Raw genomic sequence first — 25839 nt, forward strand, 5'->3', positions numbered from 1 at the left:
GTTGATGGACAGGATTTTGTTTGTTTGGACCTTTCATGACATCTGGAAACATATTTATTGATATCTTTAAAACGTCAGCGGCACTAACGAACATTTTTGGTAGCGCAGATGACTGTGAGGGGGTGGCAACGTCACAAAACCACTAATCCTGCTTTGTGGTACAATTCTTTGGTCCTTAAGATCCTTGACTGCATTTTTTAGATATTTGTCTGCTTCATTACACCAGATTAAAACTGTTTGGTGATTAATGGGCTGCTAGTGAAACTGGAGGTTTTTCAAGCATCACTTTCAGGTATTTTGGAGCAGGTGGGTCAGCAGGTGGCCAGGATTGAGAAACTTCTACCTTAAAACTTAAGTATATTTTGTCTTTTTTGCTGTTTTCAACCAGCTTCTAAGCAGAAGGAAAATATTTATCTTTTTTTGCATGTCATTTTTATTTCTTGCACAAGGTGAAATTGGTTTAATAGAGTCTAGTTTTGCGAGTTTTGATACCATGTGACCCGATACAGGCGTAAATGTTCCCTGAGGCTAGGAAAGACAAAGAAAGGGAGTGGACTTGTGTGTGCATATGGGAAAAGGAACCAAAAAAACTTGCACACACAAATTTCTTACTTGGCTTTTGTGTTTTCTATCAATCATTTATCCGACAGTCCTTTTACCTGTGGCGGTAGGACGTCAGCAGCTCTGAGCTCACCCTGATACATGAACACACCTGAATAATGGTACCGACGACAGAGGCTGAACATTTTTCCCTTTCCTATCATGCTTCTGATTTACCCCAGCCCACCCCTCCCTTCGTACCCTTTGCATTCCTCGGACCGGTGCAGTCGGAGAGCGTGCACATCCAGAGCGCTGCTGCACACACACGGCCATATTCTGATGGTCTGGGAGGCTGAGCTCTGGTTTCATTCAGGCTTCGGGCGACAGCTAGAGTCTCGAGTTTGCGTGCAGTGGCAGAAGATATCATCTCCTGCGAGTCGCTCCAGTAACACAGAAAAGAGCGAACCCTCTTTTTTTTGGTTTGGAGTCTGAAATCTGGACTAGGATCACAAAGATATGAAGTATGAAGGTAGTGGCAAATTTTTTTAACCCTTTTCACACATGAAGCCTGAAAGCAACACTTTCCTCCTCTTTATTCCTTTCAATCTTTTCTTGTTAAGGTGGATGATTGTAGTAGCATGACGCTTTCTAATTGTAGCTAGCATTTTATAAATGATCTCTTCATATTAAATGGATGCTCTTCATTTCTTTTCTTTTAGAAAATTCACTTTAATGATTGCATCTCTTGTTTTTTTCCACATCTAGACACAAGTGTTAAACACGGTGTGTTTTCTGGTTCAAAAAATATTTGGTCTTAAAATCACAAAAATGTTCCGTCATACCATTCCTGTGGGTTAATGTTTGGTCTTTTGAATCTCCTCAAGCAAAGTTTTTTCATATACAATGTAGCACAAAGTAAGGCATTGCTGCCCCTCCCCCTCGTGTTGCTGTGTCCTCCTGGTCAGCTGGATCCTGAAAGGATAAATTCAAGTTGTTTTGGAAATGTTTGTCATGGTTTGGAATCTAAAGGAACAGTGCAGATCAATTTTATTAACATTATTTAAAACAAGCTACAAAAAAGGATCATTGCCAAAAATAGCCAGAGTAAACACTGTCTCTATAAGGCAAGGCAAGGCAACTTTATTTATATAGCACCTTTAATTCAAAGTATAAGTATTTAAAATTTGGGTAAATTCTGATTTCCCTTCAATAACAGCATTGGAAATTTTCTTCATGCCAATCTTACAACATCCAAGAAGGCAGTTGCTTTAAAACTCGGATTCAGGATTTAGAGCAAAGACAAAATGTTAATGGATTTTGGCGTTTATTAGCAATTAGCACAGTTAGCGCTGCTAGCATTACTGAAAACGGAGTCTCTTTGGTTCACACAGTAGTCAATTTGACTGCCCATATCTGACTGAACAGCCCAGTTTCAGCCTGATAGTTTTTAAAGTATTTGCAGTCTCAACGTTCACATTTTATCAGACTTTTATGTTGTTGAAGTGAAACTTGCATCATCATTCTGCACCAGAAGAAGCCAAATGCAGTAAATCCAGCTGTAAACAATCCCATCACTTCTGGTCCAACTTTGCATCCAAACAGATTTCTCTTCAGAACTTACAGTCAATGTAGAAGGATGTTGCTATTAGTTGTGCTTTCTTTTTATTAGCTTCCTTCGTGTTTTGATTATCTGTCAGCTAGATAAACTTTAAAACTGACCAATGGTACTTCTGAATTGAGCATAAAGACCTGCTGTGTGTGTAGCTAGAGAATAAATTTCCTTCAGTCTGAAATATTCAAAACGCTGGCAGCATTCCTAAAAGAAACCAAGGTTGAAAGTTCAAGTTTGCCTTACTGTGTTTAGCCTTCCTGATATAAGTCTGTCCTCAGGCCTGAATGGACTACAGAGATTATTTAATCTCCGTTTCCTCTGACTTTATTTTCAATTTGTCAATATGTATTCAATGGCTAAGTTTGAGTCTTCACTCAGCAACAACATTCACACTGAAGAGTGATTTTGTCAGCGCAGTATAGTTGCGCTTGGCTAAACAAATGGAAATATCAGATTTTTCTGTTCCTGATGAGGGTAATTATGCTGAAAATCGTCTGGTTTCAGTGAGCAGCTTTTGTTTTGTTTTTAATTGGTGCATCTTTATTGATTAGCAAGTGTTTTTTAATAAATATAACTGCAAAAGGGAAAGTTAACAGAAAGAAAATATGTTTTCTATTTTAGGTTAAAAAATAGGACATTGTAGAAATAACATGATACTGTGAGATTTTTACTTAATGTTTTAATTTCTTCAAAGTTTCTTCCAGTTTTTCAGGAATTAAAAAGGAGATTAGGAGTTGCATAAAATCACGGTGACTGCTGGTGTTGGTGCTGAATGGATCATTAGTGAAGGCGGATTGCATTTCTGGCCCATATAGTTTAAAAGTTTTATAATAGTGAGGTACCATGTGGTTCTCCCATAAGCGCAGGTTTGACTTCAGTCCATTTCTTTTCTGCCTCATTTCACAGAGTTTAGCGATTTCCGTGAGAAGCAGCGTGACTTTTAGCTGACTGCTAGTGAAATTCCCTCTGTCCCTCAGGAAACTTGCAGAGAGGAAGCAGCTGCAGCTCGCTGCCATATTGCTGCTGCTTTCTGGATTTGTGATTTCCTGTGCAGGTGGCCAGTGCGAGTTGAAGTGCCGCCATGGACCTCACTCCTTTTTGCTCTCTCCACAGAAAGTCAGGATGAAGACCAGGAGATAACACTGTGACTGTGGATCTATTCAGCTTCAAAAATGAAGATGTAAACATCTGAAACCGATCAGCGTGAGCCGATAGTGGACTGAACTTCCTGAAACGATGGCAGCAACAGAAACCAAAACCGCCGCCGTCTCCGTTGCCAGCAGCGGTTCTGCGGGTCTGTCCTGGGCTCGTGTTTGTAAAGAATGCGGCCAGCAGCACGAGACTCAGGACACTCACCTGTACGAGTATCAGAACGAGGTGGACGATGAGTTGGTTTGTCACATTTGCCTGCAGCCGCTCCTCAGACCCATGGACACTCCGTGTGGACACACTTACTGCTTCCACTGTATCAGCAACTTCCTGAAGGAGCAGGACTTTTGCCCCGTGGATCGGCAGCGTCTGCAGCTGCACCAGTGCCGACCCTCCAGCCTGCTGGTGAGGAACCTGCTGGACAAACTGGTGGTGACCTGTCCCCACTACGCAGAGTGCCAGCAGGAGATGCAGCGCTGCGAGCTGCATCCTCACCTGCACAACAGGTAGGATTCTGGCTGAGATCCACATGATTCATCACAACATTTTTAGGAGGGGTGCACCGATTTATCGTCCGGTTTCCTTAATCTTGGGAGATTGGTGATTGGCTGGTACTTAAATATGAAGCAGATTTTATCAACCTCAGCAAAGCAATAAAAATCAGCCGCTCTCTTCTTCTGCTCTGCGAAGTGAGAGGTTTGACGGACGAACCGGCCCACTGGGTCATGTTTGCACGTTTTCAGTTAACAAGAGTCATCCCACTGTTGCTGACTTTCTTGCTATATTTAGCGACATTTCTGACCAAAAAAAACTGATATCGGTGAAAATCGGAACCAGCAGGTCAGGCTTTTTAAAGATCGTAACCTGCAGTCGGTGCACCTCTAATATTTAGTCAATTTCAAGAAATATTTAAGATGATATTGTAGTTCGGGAAACCTTTCTGTTTGTTGTACGCTACTTAGAAATAGTGTTTAAAATTTTCCAGATTAAGATTAAACAGAGTTGTATAAAAAGAAAATAAACTAAAAACAAAAGAAGGACAGTTGTAAAGTATATTTACAGGCTCAAAGGAATGGGTAGAAGAATGAACTTATTTTTACACCCACTAATCTTACAGTAATTACTAATTGATTACAATTCATGTTATCTTGGTTTCAGCATTCCACCTTAGTATTTTCTGAATATGTGTCTATAACTAGTGCATTCATATTTGTATGCGATTATGAGCAAGTATCATTTTACCATGTTAAGATTCTTCCTAAATCAACACTGTGCTGTAAAAATTTACATTAAATGGTGACAATAACATCAATAGTGGCAATAATAACAGTAATTATTACCACTTATAGCTTAAATTTCATGCTTAAGCTTCACCCCATGTGCTGATATACATAATATTTTTCTTGCGGTTGTGAATTTTACATTTTTGGATTCACTTTTTTCCATTTTATTTAATAAGCTACAAATTACAGCTGCACATTGTATCAAATTGCAGTCAGAAACCTGATATCACAGAAGGCAGCCTGGATGCAATTTGTTGTAGATTATCCATTTGCTCTCTGTATTTATGCCAACGAGTTAATTGGCAAGCCGGGTGGTCTCTCTTGCTGCTAAATGTTCTACACTTGATGCATAGCTTTAGTAGCTGAGATGCTAATGTCGCTAAAGGAAAATGTGGTTTAATCTATGTTATTATTATTCTCATGATTAACGGAGCAAACAGATTAAAAAATGGCACAAGTTTTGCAGATTTTTCATTTAATCTCTTAAACCTTTTTATAAAGTATTAGAAACGCATAAAACATGCAAATAAATAAATAATTCACTTGCTTTTTAAAATAAAATAATCCCTTTTGCTCTTTTTAAATAAGAAAATAATCATTTTGTTACAGCGTTCCTTTAGTGAAAGCTCAATTTGTAGCAAAGGATTCATCTAAAAAATAAAATATTTCAAACATGTGAAAAGCTGCGGCCTTTCTGGTTAAAGGTACATCAGTACAGTGTAGGACTGATCTATTGATGATTTTGTATTTACTGATTAATAATTGGGTTGAATAAGATGCTTAATAGGATTTTTATTTTGCTAGTTGTACCAAGACATTTTTCCACTTGACATTTTGCATAAGTGGAAAATGTTTCACTGCCATTTTATTTCACTTATAACCAAAGCAAAACAAGCTCCTATGTTTTGTTGAAAAGTTACTTGTAAGTTAGTTTTGTCTCATTTCAAGTGTAATGAGATATTTGCCCTAAAAACTAGGCTGAAAATACTTGGTAATTTTTTGTTTGCAGTGCAGTTGCTACAGATAAAGCTCAAACGCTCTGCTTTTTAATCAGAGTCCCATACAAGGTGCAGGTCGGTCTGTTTTGCACAGTGTGGTGCTTATGGCGCTTGTCACACATTACTCAGTTACTTATGAGAGGCAGGCTGCCCTCCTTCTGCCTTTGTGCAAATAACAGGGATACAAAGTTCAGGAGTGAGGGACGAGCAGCAGATCTCTGAGTAAATTAAGCAAAACCACGTTGGAAACCTCTGCTCTGCTCTTCTTAGCACCCCTTGTTGTCCAAACCTGTGTAAGCATCCATTTCTACAGCTCCATGTATTATGACCCAATTAGCGCTGTCTCCTTCTGTTTATTTATAGCCTCATATTCCTGTTTCTAAGAATAAAACCTCTTATGTGGTGTCTTTGTGTTTTCCCAGATGTCCTGTTTTTAAGAGGCTACGGGAGGAAGCGGAGAAGAGGAAGCGGCCCTCCTGGAACGAAATAAAAGGACGCAAGGGTGACGGCGAGCCGTCTGGAGACGCGAAACATTCAGCGACTCTGTCCCGAAACCACACGCGAGATCAGTCGGAGCCGGGCTTAATTAATCCTGCTTACGAGGAAATCGACGATGGTAGGGAGTCATTTTATCACCTGCTCCTGTTTTCGGTCACAACATGTTTAATATGACCACATCCTCCTCTGACTGTTTACATAAGCTGCGTCTTTGCAACACTGGCAGCTAATTGTGCTTTTAGAGGCTTCTTGGAAAGAAGTAAAACTGTTCTGGAGCTTTACATTATGTTATAATGTTATTTACTCATTAAAACACACCTACAGTGTTGCCGTCTTCCTTTCACACATCTTAGAAATCCTTTAATCTCCATGGCAACGCCTGGTTGGCCCTAGCTCCGCCTTCAAGCTGCAGCTCCGCCCCATTCAGCTCCTTCAAACTAGCCAGCAGCAATTAGTAAAGACCTGGTGGAACTGCCTATCAACTAAGACCATTATAGGAGCTACTTTGATATAAGTTCATTTATTTTTCGGTCATTTTTTAACTTTTCCATACACAAGTCAAATAATAAAGAAAAAAACGCAGGACCAAACTAGTACAGAAATAGATAAACAATATTTAAATTGCTGTCAATGGCAAAAAAACAAAAGTGGACCCCCAAAAAGAAAGAAAAAAGGTGTGGCTTATTATACGTCACTTTGTTACACAGAAGTCAAAATCAAAGCAACAACATATTTAATGTTGAATGTTTTCATATCTAAGTCAGTAGGCAAACTCTTAAAAGAAAACAATCAAGCCCTGTTGAATTTGTTTAGCAAATTATTTTTATACATATTTTTTTTATTTTAAAAGGGGAAAACACAGTTTTAACTCCTCACAACAATTATTTTGTGCCTGAATCCCTCTAACTGAAGTACAATTGTTTTTGTTCTCAGTAAAACAATTATTAAAAACGTTGTTTTAATAGAGGAGCCATGTTTTTATGAAGGCGGAGTTTCAGAAAGAGCAGGAGTTTCTTAAAGAGACAGAGGCATGTATATAGTTACTTGATTGTGCTGTAAAATGGCCCAATCTGGCTGAAAACACATAAAACTTCTCCTTTAAAAGTGGATTAACTGCTGCAGTAGCTGAGGTGGACGGAGCCGCTACGGTTTTCAGTTTTAAATGATTCTCTTGATCGCAGGTGAATCATCAGCCTAGCTGCAGGAACATGTACCAGCTCACAGATGCTTTAACCACACAGTTTCATCATCGGAAAAACCCTTAAAGCAACAGCAGACCTACATCACAGATCAACATCTGCCAACACACCTGAGCTGATTAATGTGCCTCAAATTTCTGTTCGCTCTCAGCCTTGAAGAGCCAAGAAAAAAAAATAAAAGAGCAACACAAAGACGGCAAATCACCTCGCTGACAACAGCTTTAAATTTGCGTTTATTTAATTCACTGACCCAGTTTTCAACCCTGCGCTGAGCTTGAGAAAGCCTCTGGAGTTTACACACAAAGCGACCACACTCCATTAGGTCCGGCGTCAGACGGGACTTGTGGAAAAACGTTGAGGTGGAAAATGTCTCTGCCGACATCACTGGATAATTATTGCTTGGCTTCCAAAAGTTAACACGGTTCTTCCAGGTAAAGATCGCCAGCTCTAAATTTAGAAAAGAAATACAGTGGAGGCCAGATATTTAAACAAACTTGTTTTAAAATAAGCAAAAAAAAAATACTAATTCCACTCACTTTCAAATATAAATTTTTAAATATTACATTTTTTTTCCTGTTTAGGGTTTTAAGTTAGTTAGGATGATTCAAAATTATTTCTGTTTCCTAAATGCAAGCACGTTTTTAAAATAAAACTCTTCAATTTCTGAACTTTCTATATTTTTCTTGAATGTGTTGTTGAGTTTTAAAACTGCTAAAATCACAAAATTTCTGCAATTTAAAATCATTTAATAAAATGCCAAAGCAAATGTTGGAATAACTGGTGTTTTCTCCAGCTAAATGAAACAGAAAGTAAGTCAGCGCTGCCACACCTGTTTCTGTGCACTGCTGGTCAGGAGGCTGAAAGAAAGCTACAGCTCTGGAAAAAACTAAGAGCCCACTGCGCTGAACCCCATAGAAAACCTCCTGGTTATTCCACCAAATATTGGCTTCTGAACTCTTCCCGAGTTAAAACATTAGTATTGTTGTTTCTAAATGAATATGAACTTGTTTTCTTTACATTGTTTGAGGTCTGGAAGCACTAAATCCTTTTTGTAAGGATTATTTCTCATTTTCTGCAAATAAATACTAACTTTTTTCCTTGGGAGTTCAGAGACATGTTGTCAGTAGTTCATAAAATAAAAGAACAATGTTCATTTTACTCAAACATATACCTGTAAAATAAGAGAAACTGTAATAAGTTTTTCTCATGATTATAGAAAATGCTTTAGTTTGAGATACGGCAAGCTGTAAGCTTTAAATATAATCTATGTCTTTGACTTAAACGTCTTTAAATAAAGTGACTTCATGTTAGTTTTAATCAAATTGGAATCTCATACTGCACCATATTTCTAATTTTTATATTTTTTAATGTTTTCTAAACATTTCAGCCATAAACATGCAGCTTCGCGTTATGAGGTTAGGTGATTGTTTAAGAAGGAAAAGTTAATTTTTAACCGCATTATGCAACCATTTTGGGTTGAAGTCAAACGAAGGCAAATTGAGCTTTTAATGAATTTAGTGCTAGAACCAAAGGTCGGCACACTCCTGTTAAACATTACATAACCGTCAGCTGCTACCTCACCTGCTGTCCTAGTACCATAAATCACTTTGAGGTGTTGGCTGTCTCCCTTAACGTAAAATTAAAAGTTAACCTTTGATCGCCGAGGTTCATTTATTTTCCCACGTAAAACTCAGTCCGACTTCCATTGGAAAATACCAAGAATTTCTTAATAATTGAACCCAAAATATTATTTCCTCTGCCGTTTTCAACCTTAATTATTAGTTTTTCTTTGAAACATCAGCAGGTGACTCAAGTCCAAGTTTCAAATTAGATCTCGTCATCATGTCAGGCTGTAATTTACTATTGATATGAACGTTATCTCCTCATCATCGTCTTTTTAAAATGCCTTTGGCACTTCGTTGTCTGAACTCCCCCTGCCTCCGTTGCCCAGGTGCTCCACAAACACGCTGGATACCAGCTGCACCAAAACACCCATCCTGGTCCTGTCTGACCAAAGAATGTTCCCAGACTTCTTCTGCTTCTGGAAGCAGGACATTTTATTTTGAAAGCCATCCATGCACTGTAAAAACACAAAATCCTACCAAGTATTTTTGGTTTAGCTTCTAGTGCAAATATCTTGGAACACTTAAAATAAGACAAAACTAATTACAAGTAAATGTTGAGCGAGCCACAGGAGCGTGTTTTGTGTTAATAATTCCTTGACAAAAAATTACTAGTTTCATTGGTAGATTGTTTCACTTTTAAAAGAGAAAAACATTTTTGTTACAAGTGAAATAATCTGCCAGTGAATTAGTAGATTTTCATAAATATTAAGAAATTAACCTAAAATAAGCTCCTATTTGTTGCTGAACATTGACTTGTAATTAGTTTTGTCTTATTTCAAGTGTATTAAGATATTTGCAATAGAAAGTAAACCAAAAATACTTGGTAGGATTTTGTGTTTTTTTGCAGTGTGTAAATACATTTCTGTACCTAAATGTTAAATAAAACCTATAACTTTAAGAAGTGATTAGTACAAAGGATGTATACAGTTTTACAGTGGCCTTAATTTTTTCTGAATGTAATAATAGTATTTAAATTGCTGGACTCGGTAAATATAATGTAAAAACTTTAATTAAACAAGCAAACGTTAACATTGAAATGAGTTTCTAAGATATTGAGTCATCACCTTGGATAATAAAATCACAAATGCAGTGAAAAATGTTTGAAAACTGTTATTTGTATATTGGCCATTTGTTTATGATTTCTGCCTCAGAGATGATGAACCCAGCTTTGTTTCTTCCTCTGCGGTTCTGCAGACAACACGCCGCTGCGGTCCAGTCTGGTGGCCGAGGCCAACGTGGTGGAGCTGTTCAGAGACGAACCCGAGGAGGAGCTGGGCATGCGCATCGTGGGAGGAAAAGACACTCCCCTGGGAAACATCGTGATCCAGGAGATTCATCCGGGACTCGGTAGCCTCGCGCGACGGCAGACTGGCTCCAGGGGACCACATCCTGGAGGTGGGCCAAGCACTTTGCATGATGTCGTGTCTTTTTATAGTTCATTTAGACGGGTCAGGCTCCAGTACTCTGGGACCGAAGTCCTGAACCTTCAGATGGGTTCTTGGTCCTAACACCTTTAGTTTATTCTTGGGATCCAGTTGGAGGCATTTTTTTGAAATTATTGATTAAACTTAAATGCAGACGTGGATAGAGTACCGAAAAGCTGTACTCAAGTAAGAAGTAGTGATACTTCAATAGATTTTTAATCAAGTAAAAGTAAAAAGTAGTCATCTAAGAAATGACTAAAGTAAAAGACGTATTTGGTAAAGAGTCTACTCTAAGTATTAATCATTTAATATTTAAAAATTACATCATCAGACAGACCAAAGAATAAAAAATTATGTGGACATTTTGGTATTTTAAAGAGCAAAATGATTCCTACAAATAACATGATTACAACATAACAAAAGTAAGCAAAAGAAACATCTTTCTAAATCAGTTTCTTTCAATATAAAACTTTAATAAAACTGCGGGTCTGTATCTGGTGAATTTTTGGTTAAAACAGGTTTGTTTTTTCATTCAGTGGGTAGAAAATCCAGAAATTTTACTCAAGTAAGAGTAGAAATACTTCATAATAAAATTATTCAAGTAAAGTAAAAGTACAGAGCAGTAGAAATACTGCTGAAAAGTAGCATTTTTCCAAAAAGGTTGCTCAAGTAAATGTAACTAGTTTCCACCCAACTTTGATTAAATCTCAATTCTTATTGTTTTGGTGACTTTTGGCCATTTTTGTCTGCTGCACTAATAGCAAACCTTTTATTAGCTAAAAGATTATATTGTAGAAAATATGAAGTTCTTATTGTAACTTATTGGAAAAAAACATCTCCAGATAAAATGCATTAAATTAGTTCTTATTTATTTGGAATGGGTCAAATGTCAGGGAAAAAAATAACAAAAAATATTCATCATAGCTAAACAAAAACAAAATTTCCATATCCAGTTTGAAAAGGACAAAGTTTATTAAATCCTAACCCAAATTCTCTCATCCAAATATGTTCCACATTATACATATTTACACATCTAGTGAAAATGATGAAATAAAAGGAAATCTAAAACAACTGTAAATGTTTTAAGGGCTCAAACTGAACATTTCATTATGTTTAAGCCATTTATATAAGGAATTATTATTCTGGACTTGACGGGAAGTTTATCTTTTGCAGGAAGCAACATTGAAGTAGATTATCATCTCGTTTGGTGACGGGTTTGCTGAAAAACCTTATGTGGTTTTTCAGCGTTTTAATTGAAATGTATCCAATGGGGCGGAGGAAGATCATGAGCGTTTCCTTTACATCCACGGTTTTAGGTTGGCTTCAGGCAAAGCATGAGAACGAAGGTGGAGCCAAAACACAGCTGGAGCAAACCTGACAGAGACAAACATGACAAGTCACTTACTGTTCACTTACTAGGCCTGTCACAATAACCAATAAATTAATACATTTTATGATCAATTGAAACTCAAGCTCAGTAATTTCAGTTTACATAATTTATTGTTTTTTTCTCTCGTTATATCAAAAACTGGATGATTAAAGTCTCCAGTCTCAACTAGCCCTTTTTTAAATGACAATTTTGTTTAAAGAGACTTCGTAATTCACTTTTTGTTGTTTTTGTTTATTTATTTTGGATATTTAAAACACAGCTCCAGTTAGACTCTCAGAAGTCTTTAAAGCTTATTGATCTTTGAGAATGTGTTCTTACATTATCAAGCCATTACCATTATAACACCTGAAAATGGCCTTACAAAAACCCCAATATTATCATTTATCGCAATAATGTCTTTATTGTCCAGCGAAACTTGTTCTTGTGACAGGCCTAGCTAGGCCTGTCGCGATAAACGATAAATCGATTAATCGTGCGATAAATTAAAACTATCGACGTCATTTTAATTATCGGCATTATCTTCTCTTCCGGCCTTTTTCTCTTTCTGTTAATGACACTGAATGAAAAAAGGCTCAACTCCGGTGCTCTCCACTGACTCCTCCCTTCCTCATTTCCTTAGTGTAAAGCCCAGCGCACACTACACGATCTTAGAGCTGTCGGCCGATTGTCGGCCCATTTTCAAAACCTGACAGACCACACATTAGCCGACAGAAATCCTAGGTATAACGGTTCGATCGGGTTCGGTCCTGCCGTGTGGTGTCCAACAATGGGCACAAAATAATGGCTACAAGTCCAGTGAACTAATTTTAAAACCAGGCATTAATCAATGCTTTACTACAATCTACCTGCAATGCATGTGGCTAGTGTCAGCGTAAAGTCCTGACTGAATGAAAATCATTATAACCTATTTACGTCACGTTAACGAAGAACAGCTGAAAAGTTACCGGGTTTATCAACTGCGGTAGCAATTTCGCTCCAACTCCTCCTCTTGTCATTTCTATATTCTTTGCATGTTGAATAAACATTAATGTTGTTTCCACATGTCATCTCCGATGTCCGCTGGACTTCGGGTTGCGCCGTGTCAGCTGTTTGGGATTCCCCGACGTAATTTCCCCTCAGAAAGTGCAGAAAGTGCATCCGCGCTTTCTGATTGGCTGCCTGTCACATTCAACAGGCTGCGTTAAAGCGCCCAGTCGGGGAAAACCCTGATTTGGATCGGAGCTGCAACGACGATCTACCATAACACACCACACAATCTTAGAAAGATCAACGATCTAAGATTATTGTAAGGGGAAAAATAGGAGCAAAAAATCATGTAGTGTGAACTATTGCATCAGGTAGTCGATGTGCCCATCTTCTCTATTTAAATCTAATTATTACTGAAGGGCAACATAATATACAGACTTCATAATCTGCACTCTTTTGGTTGAATGCAGTATTTATTTCCACTTTTACTTTATGTTGTTTAGTTTTTTTTTCAAGTGCGTTTTTTGTTAATGGAGACCATTTTATTTTCATTTTTGGTTGTTTTGTTTATTTTGTTTATCAGTTCCAGTGTTTAGTGTTCTTTTGAAAATAAAGTGTATCTATCTTTGGCAAGAAATCGCATGCATTATTATGTCATTTCCATTAAATCAGTGTAAAAAGGTCTTCAAACAATATTATCGTTTATCGCAATAATTTTTGAGACAATTAATCGCTCAGCAAAATTTGCTATCGTGACAGGCCTAGGCCTAGCGCTTAATTCAGAAAAAAATCTCATCTGAATTTCTCTGAGTATGAAAGTTTACAAAACTTTTCTAAAATCTTAAGTTTTCAAGGCTGTCTAAACTCCTTTTATTCGTTTACAGGCCGGTCATGGTCCATTCACTCCTTACAATAGAACCATCATGGGAAGAATAAACTTCTGATTTATTTAACACCAACTTAAATAAATAAAGAAAATACATGAAAATGCTCCTGCAGTTCTGTGGATACCTTGCAGAAAACGTGCACTAAAAGTGAAAGTAAGAACCCAGATAGTTTCCAGAGAAAAGCGTAAACTGAAGAGATCCCGGCTTGTGATCTCTCTGCATCAGAAGGAAGGACGGTGTTGCTACATGTTTGGAAACTCTGTAATCCGTTGAGCTTTCTTTGCTTACATGATCTGTGTATTTAGCAGGGAAGAGACTGATCTAACATGACTGCATTTAAGGAGAAAAGGGGGGTTAATAGATGATCTCCAAGATAAAAGATTCCTTATTTTGGGTAGTGATTAATTCCTAAATAAATATTCCAATGTGTCTGATTGCTGTGTGGGAAACGCTGCATAGCGTGACACCGCTCATCCCAGCCTGGTTTTCAATGAACAACTTCAAACTGTACTCTCAGGATAATGCAAACGCTGTTTTCTTTTTAAGTGACGCAATGGGGGACAGTAGATATTCAAGATTAACGAGTTTTATCGCCGTGGTAACGGGGTGTGTTTACACCAGACACAAACGCGTCATTTCAGAGAGAGCAGCCTCACCTGCCTGGTGCAAACTGCTGGTTTGATTTCCAAAGAAAAGTAATGTGTTGTTTATTTTTCTCTACTGGACATGTTTGTTTTTATAACAAGACATGTAAAGTTTTTGTTTTATTTGTTTTGTTGTTGTTGCTCTAGGATTTATATAAAGGAAAACTAATTTGAAGTTTTAACCAGAAATGTTAATTATTCCTGATTTCTACCTTTATTTACATACAGTTGAGGTGAAGTTTGTGTGTATATCGCATTTCAGCAACAACAGCAGTTCAGTTATTTACATGACACAGTAAATATGAAACCATCAACAAACTCTACATTTGATCAGAATCATCAATAACAATTCAATTGGAACTTTGTGATTCATAAAAAATATATTTCCAATTAACTCAAATTTAAATATTTAAAATATATTAAATGTTATAATATTTTAAATATCCAAAATAAATAAACGAAACAAAGAAAATGAATTATGAAGCCTCTGTAAAAGTTCAGACTGAAAACTTTTGCTATTCAGTTTTTGGTAAAGAATTGTGCAAATGAAAATTATTGAGTTTGTTTTAATTAATCGTGATTAATTGATTTATTGCTTGTTGTGACGGGCCTGCCTTTACCTGTAGATGTCTTATATTTAAGTTTTCAGTGGGAATAAAGTTTTAAGCTCTTTATTCAGTGGGATCACAGTTTTGGGTCGTGTCGTTTCATCCTGGTGTCCTGTTTCCAGGTGAATGACGTCAACTTGGCTTCGGTTCCCCACACTCGGGCCATTACGGTTCTGCAGCGCTCCCCGCTCCTCCGGCTCACCGTCATGCAGGAGAAAGGCTTCAAAATAAGAGACCAGCGCTCGGATCAACACCCGTCCACCGCCGCCTCCCAACCCCCTCATGGTTCCCTCGGCAACAGTCCATCCGACCTGAACAACCCCGGGAAGGTCCTCCACGTCATGCTAACGAAGACGCACCGCACCTGAGCCGCTTGGCATCAAACTCATCCGGAAGTCCGACGAGAGCGGCGTTTTCATCCTGGACCTTCTGCCCGGCGGCTTGGCAGCCAAAGACGGAAAACTGAGGAACAACGATAAAGTTCTAGCCATAAACGGACACGACCTGATGCACGGCACGCCGGAGAGCGCCGCCATGATCATACAGGTTGGAAATCAGCTGCTCTTTTTCTGACTCGACTGCATGTTTGGACCTGCAGCCTCTGTGTCGTGACTGGAGGTTTTATGGGTTTGGACTGTTATTAACTGAGCTTCTCAGGAACCGCAGACGGAAACCAGCTGAAGTCTGATGCAGCTTTTATTTACGTTTATTTGAAAATTGTCCTTAAACTAATAAGCTAAACCTTCCTTCCTTTTTTCCTTCTTCCTTCCTTCCTCCCTTTCTTCTTTCCTCCTCTTTGCTTTTTGCTGCAAAGAGCTTCTTTCTTCCTTCCTTCCCTCTCTTAGCCCTGTCCTTGTGTCCTTCCTTCCTTCTTTCTTTACATTTTTCCCTCCTTGCTTCCATCCTTCATACTCTTTCTCTTTCCTTCCTTTTTTGCATCTTTCCTCCCTTTGCTTTATCCCTCCATTCTTGTCTTTCTTCATTCCTTACTTTTCTTCCTGCCTTCATTCATTTGCATCTTTTCTTCCGTCCTTCCTTCTTTTCTTCCTTTTTTGCATACCGCCTTTTTCTCATTCCTTTTTTGGCATCCTTCCTTTTTTCTTTTTTAAATAATTCCTTTCTACCTTTTAGAATCCTTCCTTCCTTTGTTTACATTCTTCTTTCCTTTTGCATCTTTCTTTCCTCTCCTCATTCTTTTGTCCTACCCTCCTTTTTATTGTTGTGCCTTGTCTTTCTTCCTTGCATCCTTCCATCCAGTCTGAATTTTACTTACCATAAATTCAAGAAGTTGAATTATTATTATTAAAAAACAATAACGTAAAGTTCTGAGAACTCTAAAGTTCAGTCAGAATTAATAGGAAATTATACCACAAGAACTTGTTGGAATCATTTAAATATGTATAGTGGCCACACACTCTTGGTGCTTTCACTTTCAATTTAGATGAATATGACAATGAAATTAGTAACATTAAAATGGAGATGAACCTGAGTTATAATGATAGATGCACAGGTTTCAAGAAAATCAATTACAGAGACCAGAATTATAAGTCAAAGCTAAAAAAACGACACCAGGCAACAAAACTGCAAAGGAAACATTATTAGAAAAAAAACAAATGGTACATTTTGGTGTCTGATATTGACACTTCTACATACAGAGATTTCTGATCAATACTAGGAATATTTATAACAATATGTTTATCAGCCGCTTACTGATGTGTCAGACTATTGGTTTGCATGAAAACAAATGTTTTTATTTTGTTCTCTGTGTTTTTAGAACAGTGAAAAGTGTGTGAACTTTGCTGTTCTGCGGCCGGCGGAGAACCCAGAGGAAGCAGGAAGCAGCAGAGAGGGACAACACAGCAGAGGAGTGAGAAGGGCCCCGGAGCCGCAGTACTTCAGGCGGCAGACCACCTACCTGAAGGTTGGCAAAACAACATTTATGGTTTTTAGTTTCTACTCCTGTTTGGCTGTGAAAACACAGCAGGTTCTGGTGTCACAAATGACAAGACAAGAGCATCTTTATCAAAAAACATGTTTATCTGCAAGTTGGGTAGTAAGTACTTACATTTTACTTGAGTGGTTTCTCTATATATATTTAGCATTTAAGTTGTAAACAGGAAAAACAGTACTGGTGGATAATTGTGAAGAAAAAACAGCAGGAAGAAGGAAGATGAACTCAGACAAGTGTGATGGGATTCCTTTGCTTCGGCTGATAAAACGTTCAGAAACGTATTTGGTTTGCAGCGAAACGTTCGCTGAGGTTCACATACTGAGGAAACCAGCAGACGGCAAATCTGAACACCTTCAAATTATCTTTCAGTTAGAAAATAAAAGTGATGTGGTAAAATATTTATCATTACTCAAGTAAATGTAACTAGTTACTACCAGGCTCTCTGGATTTTCTGCCCACAGAATGAAAATCAGACATTTTAACCAAAATTCACCAGATACACACCTGCAGTTTTTGTTTGTTTCATATGTTTGTTTTTTTTATATTGAAAGAAACTGGTTTGGAAACATTTTCTTTTATTTTTTTTGCTTTTATGAAATATTGTCGTCTTCATCCTTAAAAGTTTTTATATTTTGGTCCGTCTGATTTATGAAATTTTTAAATATTAAATGATTAATTTGATCAGTTATTCTGCACTTGAGTAGACGTTTTACCAAATACTTTCTTACTATCCTTTGAGTAATTATTTAGACTTTTTACTTTGACTTGAGTAAAATTATGTTGAAGTAGTGCTACTCTTATTTGAGTATAATTTTTGGGTACTCTACCTATCTCTGGGTTTAAGATTAATCAATAATTTCAAAAATGCCTCCAACTGGATCCCAAGAATCAAACTACAAGCGTTGGACCAAGAACTCATCATAAAGTTTTATATTGAAAGAAACTGATTTGGAAACATTTTATTTTGTCTGATTTTGTTATATATATATATATATATATATATATTTTTTTTTTTTTGAATTATTGTAGTTTTGGTAATTGAAATACCAAAATTTCCACTTAACTTAATATCTTGGCCCATCTGATTGTGTAATTTCTAAATACTAAATGATTAATTGATCACTGAGTTCTTTTACCAAACACTTTTTTACTCTTGAGTAATTTATTGGCTTCCTTTGACTTTTACTTGAGTATAAATATGTTGAAGTAGTGCTGGTCTAACTTGAGTGCAGTTTTTGGGGACTCTGCCTCCTCTGTTGGACGGTAAAGGGAAAAGCGATCCCCCTCCAGTCAGGGGTGAGAAGTTTTCACCTGCGTTGGAGATGAAAGCTCTGGGCCTCCCTCTGTCCTGATCAAAAGAGTCCGGGTGCTGCTCTCTGCCGCCGAGGGGCCGCTGTCTTCTTCTTCTTGTTGTTGTTTTTTTGGTTGTTTCTCTGGGAGGTGAGAGGATCAAAGCTGGTAACAGTTAGCTTTCGCCTGCGGAGTCGAATCTTTTCGTCTTGCTTGGGGGGGATGGGTTCCCTGCTGTGGGAAGGAAGAACCCCCGCCTCCCCCAAGCTTCCCTTCTGACAGTTTACAGACTCAGTGGAGCAGCGAGAAGGCTGCTTGAAGTTGTCATTTTCCACACATCTTTTCCACTACGAGTGCCGAGTGTTGATCCTCACACTTGTACCCTTTTACCTCTCAGCTCTGTCTCAAATGTTTCACATTTGTTTCTACAAGTGGTCCTCTAAACGGGATTTACTGCGTCAAAAGATCCTGCTGAATTATTGTAATTTATGAATTACAATAATTGGCTCGAAATCCTGAATATTTTTGTGTTTTCTTGGTTTGTAATTGTTTTATAGGATCCACCGGGCGGTTTTACCTGTCAGGAGAAGACGGTGAGCCTGAAGAAGGAACCTCGAACGTCTCTGGGCATCACCATAGCCGGGGGGAGGGACTGCCGCAGCAGGCTGCCTGTTTACATCACGAGTGTTCAGCCAGTTGGCTGTCTGCACAGAGATGGCACCATCAAAAGAGGTACAAGACCACATCTTGTCCCAGGATTCTTATGGTTTCACTTAATGACACTTAAAAAAATAGCCAGAAAACTTGCTTTGAGGTACTGAGTGGGCACTTTTAGATACTCAGACGGAAACAAGCTGACATAAAATTGCTGTTAAAGGGGATCTATTAATCAAAAATGACTTTTTACATGTTTTATGTACTTCCATGTGAGTATCAACTACTTCTAAAAAGAGCTCAATAGCGTAAAAAAAAGTGCACACAGCCTTTTTTCTGTCTGGAAAATGAGCTGATTGTAAATTCTCCGATAGTTGAGTCACATTCAAGGGGCACTGCGCCGTTACCTAGCAACACCAGTGGAATTCCGCCCGTCACCTAGCAACCCCAGAGGAGCTCCAGCACGTTTGGTCTACTAGTTTTACCGCTTCTGGAAAAGACAAGTTTTTGGGGTTTTTTTGTTGACTTGCCATCCAGAAACCACTTGCTACATTCTTGCTGGTTGTGCAGGAGGCTCCACTTCTGCTTTTCAAAGATGTACGGTTGTATAATTGCACATCTGCTTGCAGCCGTCTTCAAGTGTGAGAATAAACATTGAGTTGGGGGTGGGGTGTCCAGCAAATCTTGTGATCAGCTTATTTGGATCACAAGAGGCTCAAAATATACAGAAAATCTCATCCTCTAAGAATAATTTTATGTGAAAAATGTAATTAATACTGTTTTGTGTAGACCATAAACCTATCCTAACCTTCTCAGGGTTAGGCACCAAAGTGCAAGGAGACGCAGTTGGTATGTTTGGAGTAATATTCAGACTTTTATCTTTTTTTTCTGTGAGTATTTCCACAGTTGTGTTTATGGGACCAAAGAAGTTCCACTCCATTTGTAATTATTGTTTGCATATTACACAGTATCATCTGAATCATGACTCATTCCCTCATAATGTCACCTCACGACATTTCTGTCTGACTGGAGCCCTGCTGCTTTGTTTTAACTCTGAGGTCATCATTTCTGACTTTACCAGAGGAAAAACAACCAGAAACTTAAAGAGCTTTTATTCTGACTACATCAGACCTGATACATTTTCCCAGACGTTACTGTGATAAACAACAATATTGTTGTTTGGAAACCATTTTCAAGTAATCTAATAATGCAAGGATACCCTCGAAAAGATCAGTAACTTTTAATTTCTAATCAACAGCTAAATCTGCAACTGGAAGACATTTTAAACATCTAAAATAAATTAAACTATGGAGGGTTTGGAGTGACAAAAGTAAATACATAAATATAAAAACTTCCTCTGATTTCTGTCAGAAGTCTTTGTAGTTTCCTCTGATTCTTGGCTTTAACGACGTCGACCTCTCACTCCGGTTTTCCTTCTGATGAGTGAAGTGTTAGCAATGTTTCGCTAGCAGTTTTCCTGGCCAGTTGTTTGGCCATCAAAACACCAGTTTAGAGACTGGATGCTGGCTCTGGACTGGTCCTTGAACTGCTTTTGTGTAAAATTGACAATAGGTTGTATAGGAAAAGGGCTATTCCGTCTTTTCATCCTGCCTCCATTCAGAGGAGACACAATGTGTGGCTCCAGGGCCGTAAACGGAGAGGATGTGAGCGAAGAGGCGCTGATTCATCAAATCAATCGACTCAAACTTTGGGAAAATGAAAATTGACATTTATTTTGACCTAATAAACCTTAACTTCACCAGGTAATGGTTTGTATTAGGGCTGAAACTGTTGATTATTGTAGTAATTGATTATTAAGATGATTAATTGCATAAGAAAAATTAAACATTTTGCAGATTTTTTATTTAATCCCCTTTTTATACAATATTAGAAACGCATTAAAAGATGCAAATAAACAAATCAATTGCATTTTTAATAAGAAAATAAACTTTTTATTGCCAAAAATGTATTAAAACTATTCCACTTGATTGGGTAAATCATATTTACAAAGGTTTTATATCTTAAATTTATATGCATTTTGTACAGTTTTGGCTTAATTACTGCTCTGAATGTTTTTCCAGGTAATGGCCTTTGAGTCTGTATACTCCAGTTAACGATTAATCAATTATTGTACATTTAGCAGTGAGTACATGAGATTGATTGACTGATTGACAGCACTAAGCCCCTCCTCCTGCCTCCAGTTGCTACTGCAACAGTAGCTCAGGAAGGAGGGAGAAGAGATTGGTAATTTCACAGATTATCTGTCTCATAAACTGTCACAAGATAGTGGCAGTTTTAACAAATATGTAGAAAAAATATATTTTTTATTAAACTTACACACTGCTGCTTTAATGATTCCTGAAGATATTTGTGGGCGGATTACAGAGTTGGATTATTCAGACGAACAATCATTTTGGTAATTAAGAGAAAATGTGTTGCGTTTTGTATTTATGAGCTTCCTGCTCATTAAATGTTAAACTTCCTCAGGCGACGTTCTGCTGAGCATCAACGGCGTCGATCTGACGCAGCTGACCTACAACGAGGCCGTATCCGTTCTGAAGGCCCAGACGGCTCAGGCCCAGGTGGTGCTGCGCGTCATCCAGACGCTCTCCGACAGCGCCGAGGAGGACGCGGAGACCGGCAGCAGAGACGACTTTGACAACATGGACGACCAGCGAGACGAGATCCGGACCTGGACGCCGCTGTGGACCCACTGGCTGGGGTTACCGAGGTAAATCCCAACCACTAAACCCAGGAACTCTACAAAAACACAAAATATTAACAAGTTCTTTTGGTCCAGTTTCTAGGACACATGTATTACTAGACTGAAATTAGAGAAAACTAACTTAGAAGTAACTTTCAGCAAGATATAGGAGCTTAATAATTTCCTTAATAGTGATAAAGAATTCTAGTTCCACTGTCAGATTATTTCCCTTGTAACCTGGTAAAAAGAATGTCGATTCGCTAATGCTAAAGATAAAGCTAAAGCTAGTTAGCGCTTGAGGTTATTGCTAACTAGCTGCCAATAAGCATCCATCATGGATAACTTACAATTTTATCGGCAGTTAGCTGAACCTGTACATGTCTGTAATGATACAAGTCTTAAATTTCATTCATAGTGGTCTTAAAAAGTCTTAAATTTGAGTTGGTGAAACCTGCAGAAATCCAGAGTCACAGTGGAGGAGCTACAGAGTTGCAGTGTTGATCACAATGGATGCTCTCCCGTTTGTTCAATATTTTTATATACTGTATATACATTACATATGTTTGTATGAAAGCGTGCGCTCTAACTCTAACTTTGTCCCTCAGTCACATGCACTGGTGCAGGGACATCGTCCTGCAGAAGACTAACAGCGAGAGCTGGGGCTTCAGCATCGTCGGGGGTTACGAGGAGAGCCACGGGCAGCAGCCATTTTTCATTAAAACTATCGTGCCTGGGACGCCTGCTCACTTCGACGGCCGTCTAAAGTAAGTAAAACTCACCACACTTTGAGCCGAGTCCCTCCAGATACAGGCGGACGACACAGACTTAAAGTTTCATCACGATATTTTGCAGCACTATTGTGGTAACAAGAACTATTTATTACATTATTTTTAGGCATGACTGTTTGTCACAGCAATTATATCCCCACAAACACATATAATGCTCTAGAAAAACATTCCCATTTATAACGTGTGAAGTGTAACTTGTATCACTAAGCTGCACATATTAACTGTATTTTCAAATGTACTGACGTTTTCATTGAAAATACTAAAACTATCCATCGTGATATTAGGGAGAGTTTAGATTCTTATTGTTATCACGATGCCCTGCAAAAACACAAAATCTTTCCTGTTTTTTTGGTCTAGTTTCCTGTGCAAATACCTTAGTACAAAACTAACTTACAAATATCTTTTCAGCAAGATATAACTCATTTTAAGTAAATAAATCCTTAATACTGATGAAAAAGTTCTAGTTTTATTGGCAGATTATTTCACTATTAACAGTATAAATGACTTGTTATAAGATAAATAATCTGCCACTTTCTACATTTATTTTAATGATTTATTCACTAAAAACAAGCTCACATTTTTTTTCTGACAAGTTAGTTTTCTTATCTCATGTGTACTAAGCAGAGTTGGGTAGTTACTAGTTACTCGAGTAACATTTTGGGAAAAAAATACTTCTAGGAGTATTTTTGCTGTGCTGCACTTTTTTCTTTTAATTGAGTAATTTTATTATGCAATATTTCTACTCTTGAGTAATTTTATAAATTTTATTATGCAGTGTTTCTACTCTTACTTTAGTAAAATTTCTGGATTTTCTACCCACTGAATGAAAATGAAACATGTTTTAACCAAAAAGTCACCAGACACAGACCTGCTGTTCTTGTTAAAGTTTTATAAGTTTTTTTATTGAAAGAAACTGATTTGAAAAAAAAATTTTCTTTGGGTGATTGTTATTTTTTGTTACTTATGTGAGTTATTGTCATTTTTGTCCTAAAATACCAAACTTTCCCTGTAACTTTATGTTTGATCTGTTTGGTGGTGTAATTTTTAAATATTAGAAAGACTCGCAGCAATTAAGTAATTTCTTGGATGGCTACTTTTTACTTTTACTTGAGTATAATTGTTGGGTTCTCTCCCCTCTTCTGGTACAGAGACGTTTGCACCAGAAACCAAAATTACTCTGTAAAATTGGATTTTGCCCATCCGTACCTCCAGACTCTGCGTTAACGGCGGCTGTTTCTCTTCAGGTGCGGCGATGAGATCGTGGCGGTGAACGGCGCTACGACGGTGGGGATGAACAACTCCTCGCTCATCCCGATGCTCAAGCTGCAGAAGAACAAAGTCACGCTGACTGTTGTGTCCTGGCCTGGAAGTTTAGTGTAATAAAAACCAACTTTGTGTCTTTTTGTGTTCATGTGAGCATTCACAAGTAGCCCTGTTCAGATGCATTCCTTTAATCTCTGATTATTTTTGTTAATTTTATGCAGAATGTTGTACATAATCCCAGTCCCGTCTGTTAAAGCTGTCCTGTAGAAACTGGTTGTAACACTAAGATGTACAAATCATAAAAAATTTAGTCAAAACTAACTAGAAGGATTCAGTTTTGATGACTGATTCTAGCAACCGTTGCTAGTATAAACTTTAATGTAGGATCCTGACTGTGGACAGATGCCAAACGAATGAACAATTTGATTCAGTCCAAAATTAAAGCTCTTTCTGAACATGATGCAAAATATTTATTTTATAATCTGAATAAAATCAGAGTGTTTTAGAAGGTGGGTTGGGTATTTTGCTGTATAAATGTTCATTTTTATTAAAAGAAGAAGGTAAAGTTATGATGTAATAATAAAATGTAACTCATGTACAGATGATTATACTAAATTTGGATTAGAAAACAAATTTATTCATCGTTTAGGCTCTTTTTTTTTTATTTAGTCACATTCAGGAACAACAAATAAGCTTGCTGTTCTCTTCTTTTCCTAATGAAAGTGTTGCTAATTCGACGTTTATTTTTTAATTTTCTTTTATTTGTCAACATCCAAGCCCTCATTTCATTTTTAGCACTGTATTTATTTCCATAAATAGTTAGTCTTGACAGATTTAAAGGAAGTGGGTGCCTTGGAGGTATTGAAGGACAAATAACTGCCTTAAACTGTCTCTGTACCAAAATGTGTTAATAAAAGTAGATTTAACGTGGCCTTGCCTGCATCCTGACGGAGGCGGCTGTCGAACAACAAAGTGGCTTTTTGAAATATAAACCAAGTAACATGTAAATAATCCCCACTCTGTTTAGTTTTGTTCAATAAAATCATATCAAATCATGTTTTCTTTGGTTTCATTTTGTAGAGTTTAACATGTTGAAGTCGAAGAAATGTTTCGAAGTAATAAAACATTTTTTAAAAATGAGAACATATGCGTGTGTTTCTTTATCCCAGATGGGAAGTGTAATATGTATGGAAGCCCTTTTAGGTCAATTCTTGATTCAATTACAGCTTCGTCTTGTGGTTTACATCTCTACCAGTTTTGATGAACAGTTTTGTTGATCAATAGACTGAAATTTCTGATTTGAATTTCAAATTATTTGACTGTCGGTTCTTTTAAAATTTGGAGAAACAAAAGGGTGAACACTTTCATCTTTTTCCTGTTCATTAATTTTTAATCTGTCACATAAAGTTTAAATTTCTCATGGTTGCAACATGAGAAAATATATAAAACTTCATGGTGTATTGATACTTTTGGAGAGCTGTACATGTTGAACTGTTCAGTGTCTGAACTGCTCAACCTGCCCCCTAGTGGTAAAAAATATGTATATTAAATAAATATGAAATGTTTGCATAATTTCACACACGGCCTAATCTGGACTGGGAAAGATTCAGGTAATTCAGAAGATTCTTATATTTGAGTCTTCATATGTAGAGAGGTTTTAGTTGCATGTTTGGATTAATTCTGATTTTCAAATACAGCTTTTTTTAAGATAAAAAAAAAAATTAAACAAGAGAAACTATTTGCTTTTGTACCCTGACTGATGTATGATCCATTTGCAGTTTATTTTGATTTTTATGTAAAATCTTGGTCATGTTATGATTTCTAACAGAACTCTAATTGGAATACAAGCTGGCCCACAGCATCACAAATCCTCTACCGTACATAAGTGGGCTTTTTATGGACAGACTAATACACTAAGAAAATAAAGTCAATTATGAGATAAAGTAGTATTACAAAGTTGCAATACTACAATTTTATCGTGTTTTTATTCTTGTAAACCTGACTTTATTCTCATACAACTTTATTTTTGTAATACTATGACTTTATTCTCAAAAAAATGACTTTATAACTTTATTCTTGTAATTTGGTTTTTATTTTTTCTTGGTATGGCCCTAACACTCGGTCATAGTTTTTCTACATATACATCCATTATTTTAAGTTACTGAAAAGCTCAATAGTGGGCTTCTTTGACATCAACACGTTAAAATCCGAGAAGTACCAACTTTCACGTTTACATTTCTGATTGTAGGACAAAAAAAAAAAAGCTTTTTTGGTGTGTAGATGGTATTTTATGAAAACCTCCTGCCCTCAATGTGCCATTTATCTGCTACTTATAGCAGATAAGTAGCAGAAACACCAGAAACTGT

At 37.3% G+C, this 25839-nt stretch overlaps 1 protein-coding gene and 1 long non-coding RNA gene across 2 annotated transcripts; one reads left to right on the top strand and one right to left on the bottom strand.

Annotated features, from left to right (window-relative positions):
- The first annotated feature begins 864 nt into the window (after positions 1-864).
- lnx2b (ligand of numb-protein X 2b) lies at positions 865-24603 on the top strand. Its single transcript, XM_032555141.1, is given in 12 exon segments — positions 865-1069; positions 3266-3807; positions 6005-6198; positions 10099-10238; positions 10240-10299; positions 14946-15188; positions 15190-15369; positions 16598-16744; positions 18622-18796; positions 21206-21449; positions 22028-22186; positions 23455-24603. Coding segments are annotated over 11 exon segments (2097 nt in total). The 5' UTR covers positions 865-1069; positions 3266-3388; the 3' UTR covers positions 23591-24603.
- Positions 8060-20458, bottom strand: LOC116714519 (uncharacterized). The gene is made up of 3 exons (XR_004338071.1): positions 20447-20458; positions 14726-14730; positions 8060-8324 (listed from the first exon to the last, which is right to left on the bottom strand). It is a non-coding gene; the product is annotated as an uncharacterized LOC116714519 (long non-coding RNA).
- Positions 24604-25839: the final 1236 nt, after the last annotated feature.

Source organism: Xiphophorus hellerii, chromosome 23, assembly GCF_003331165.1.
Source record: "Xiphophorus hellerii strain 12219 chromosome 23, Xiphophorus_hellerii-4.1, whole genome shotgun sequence".
NCBI lineage: Eukaryota > Metazoa > Chordata > Actinopteri > Cyprinodontiformes > Poeciliidae > Xiphophorus > Xiphophorus hellerii.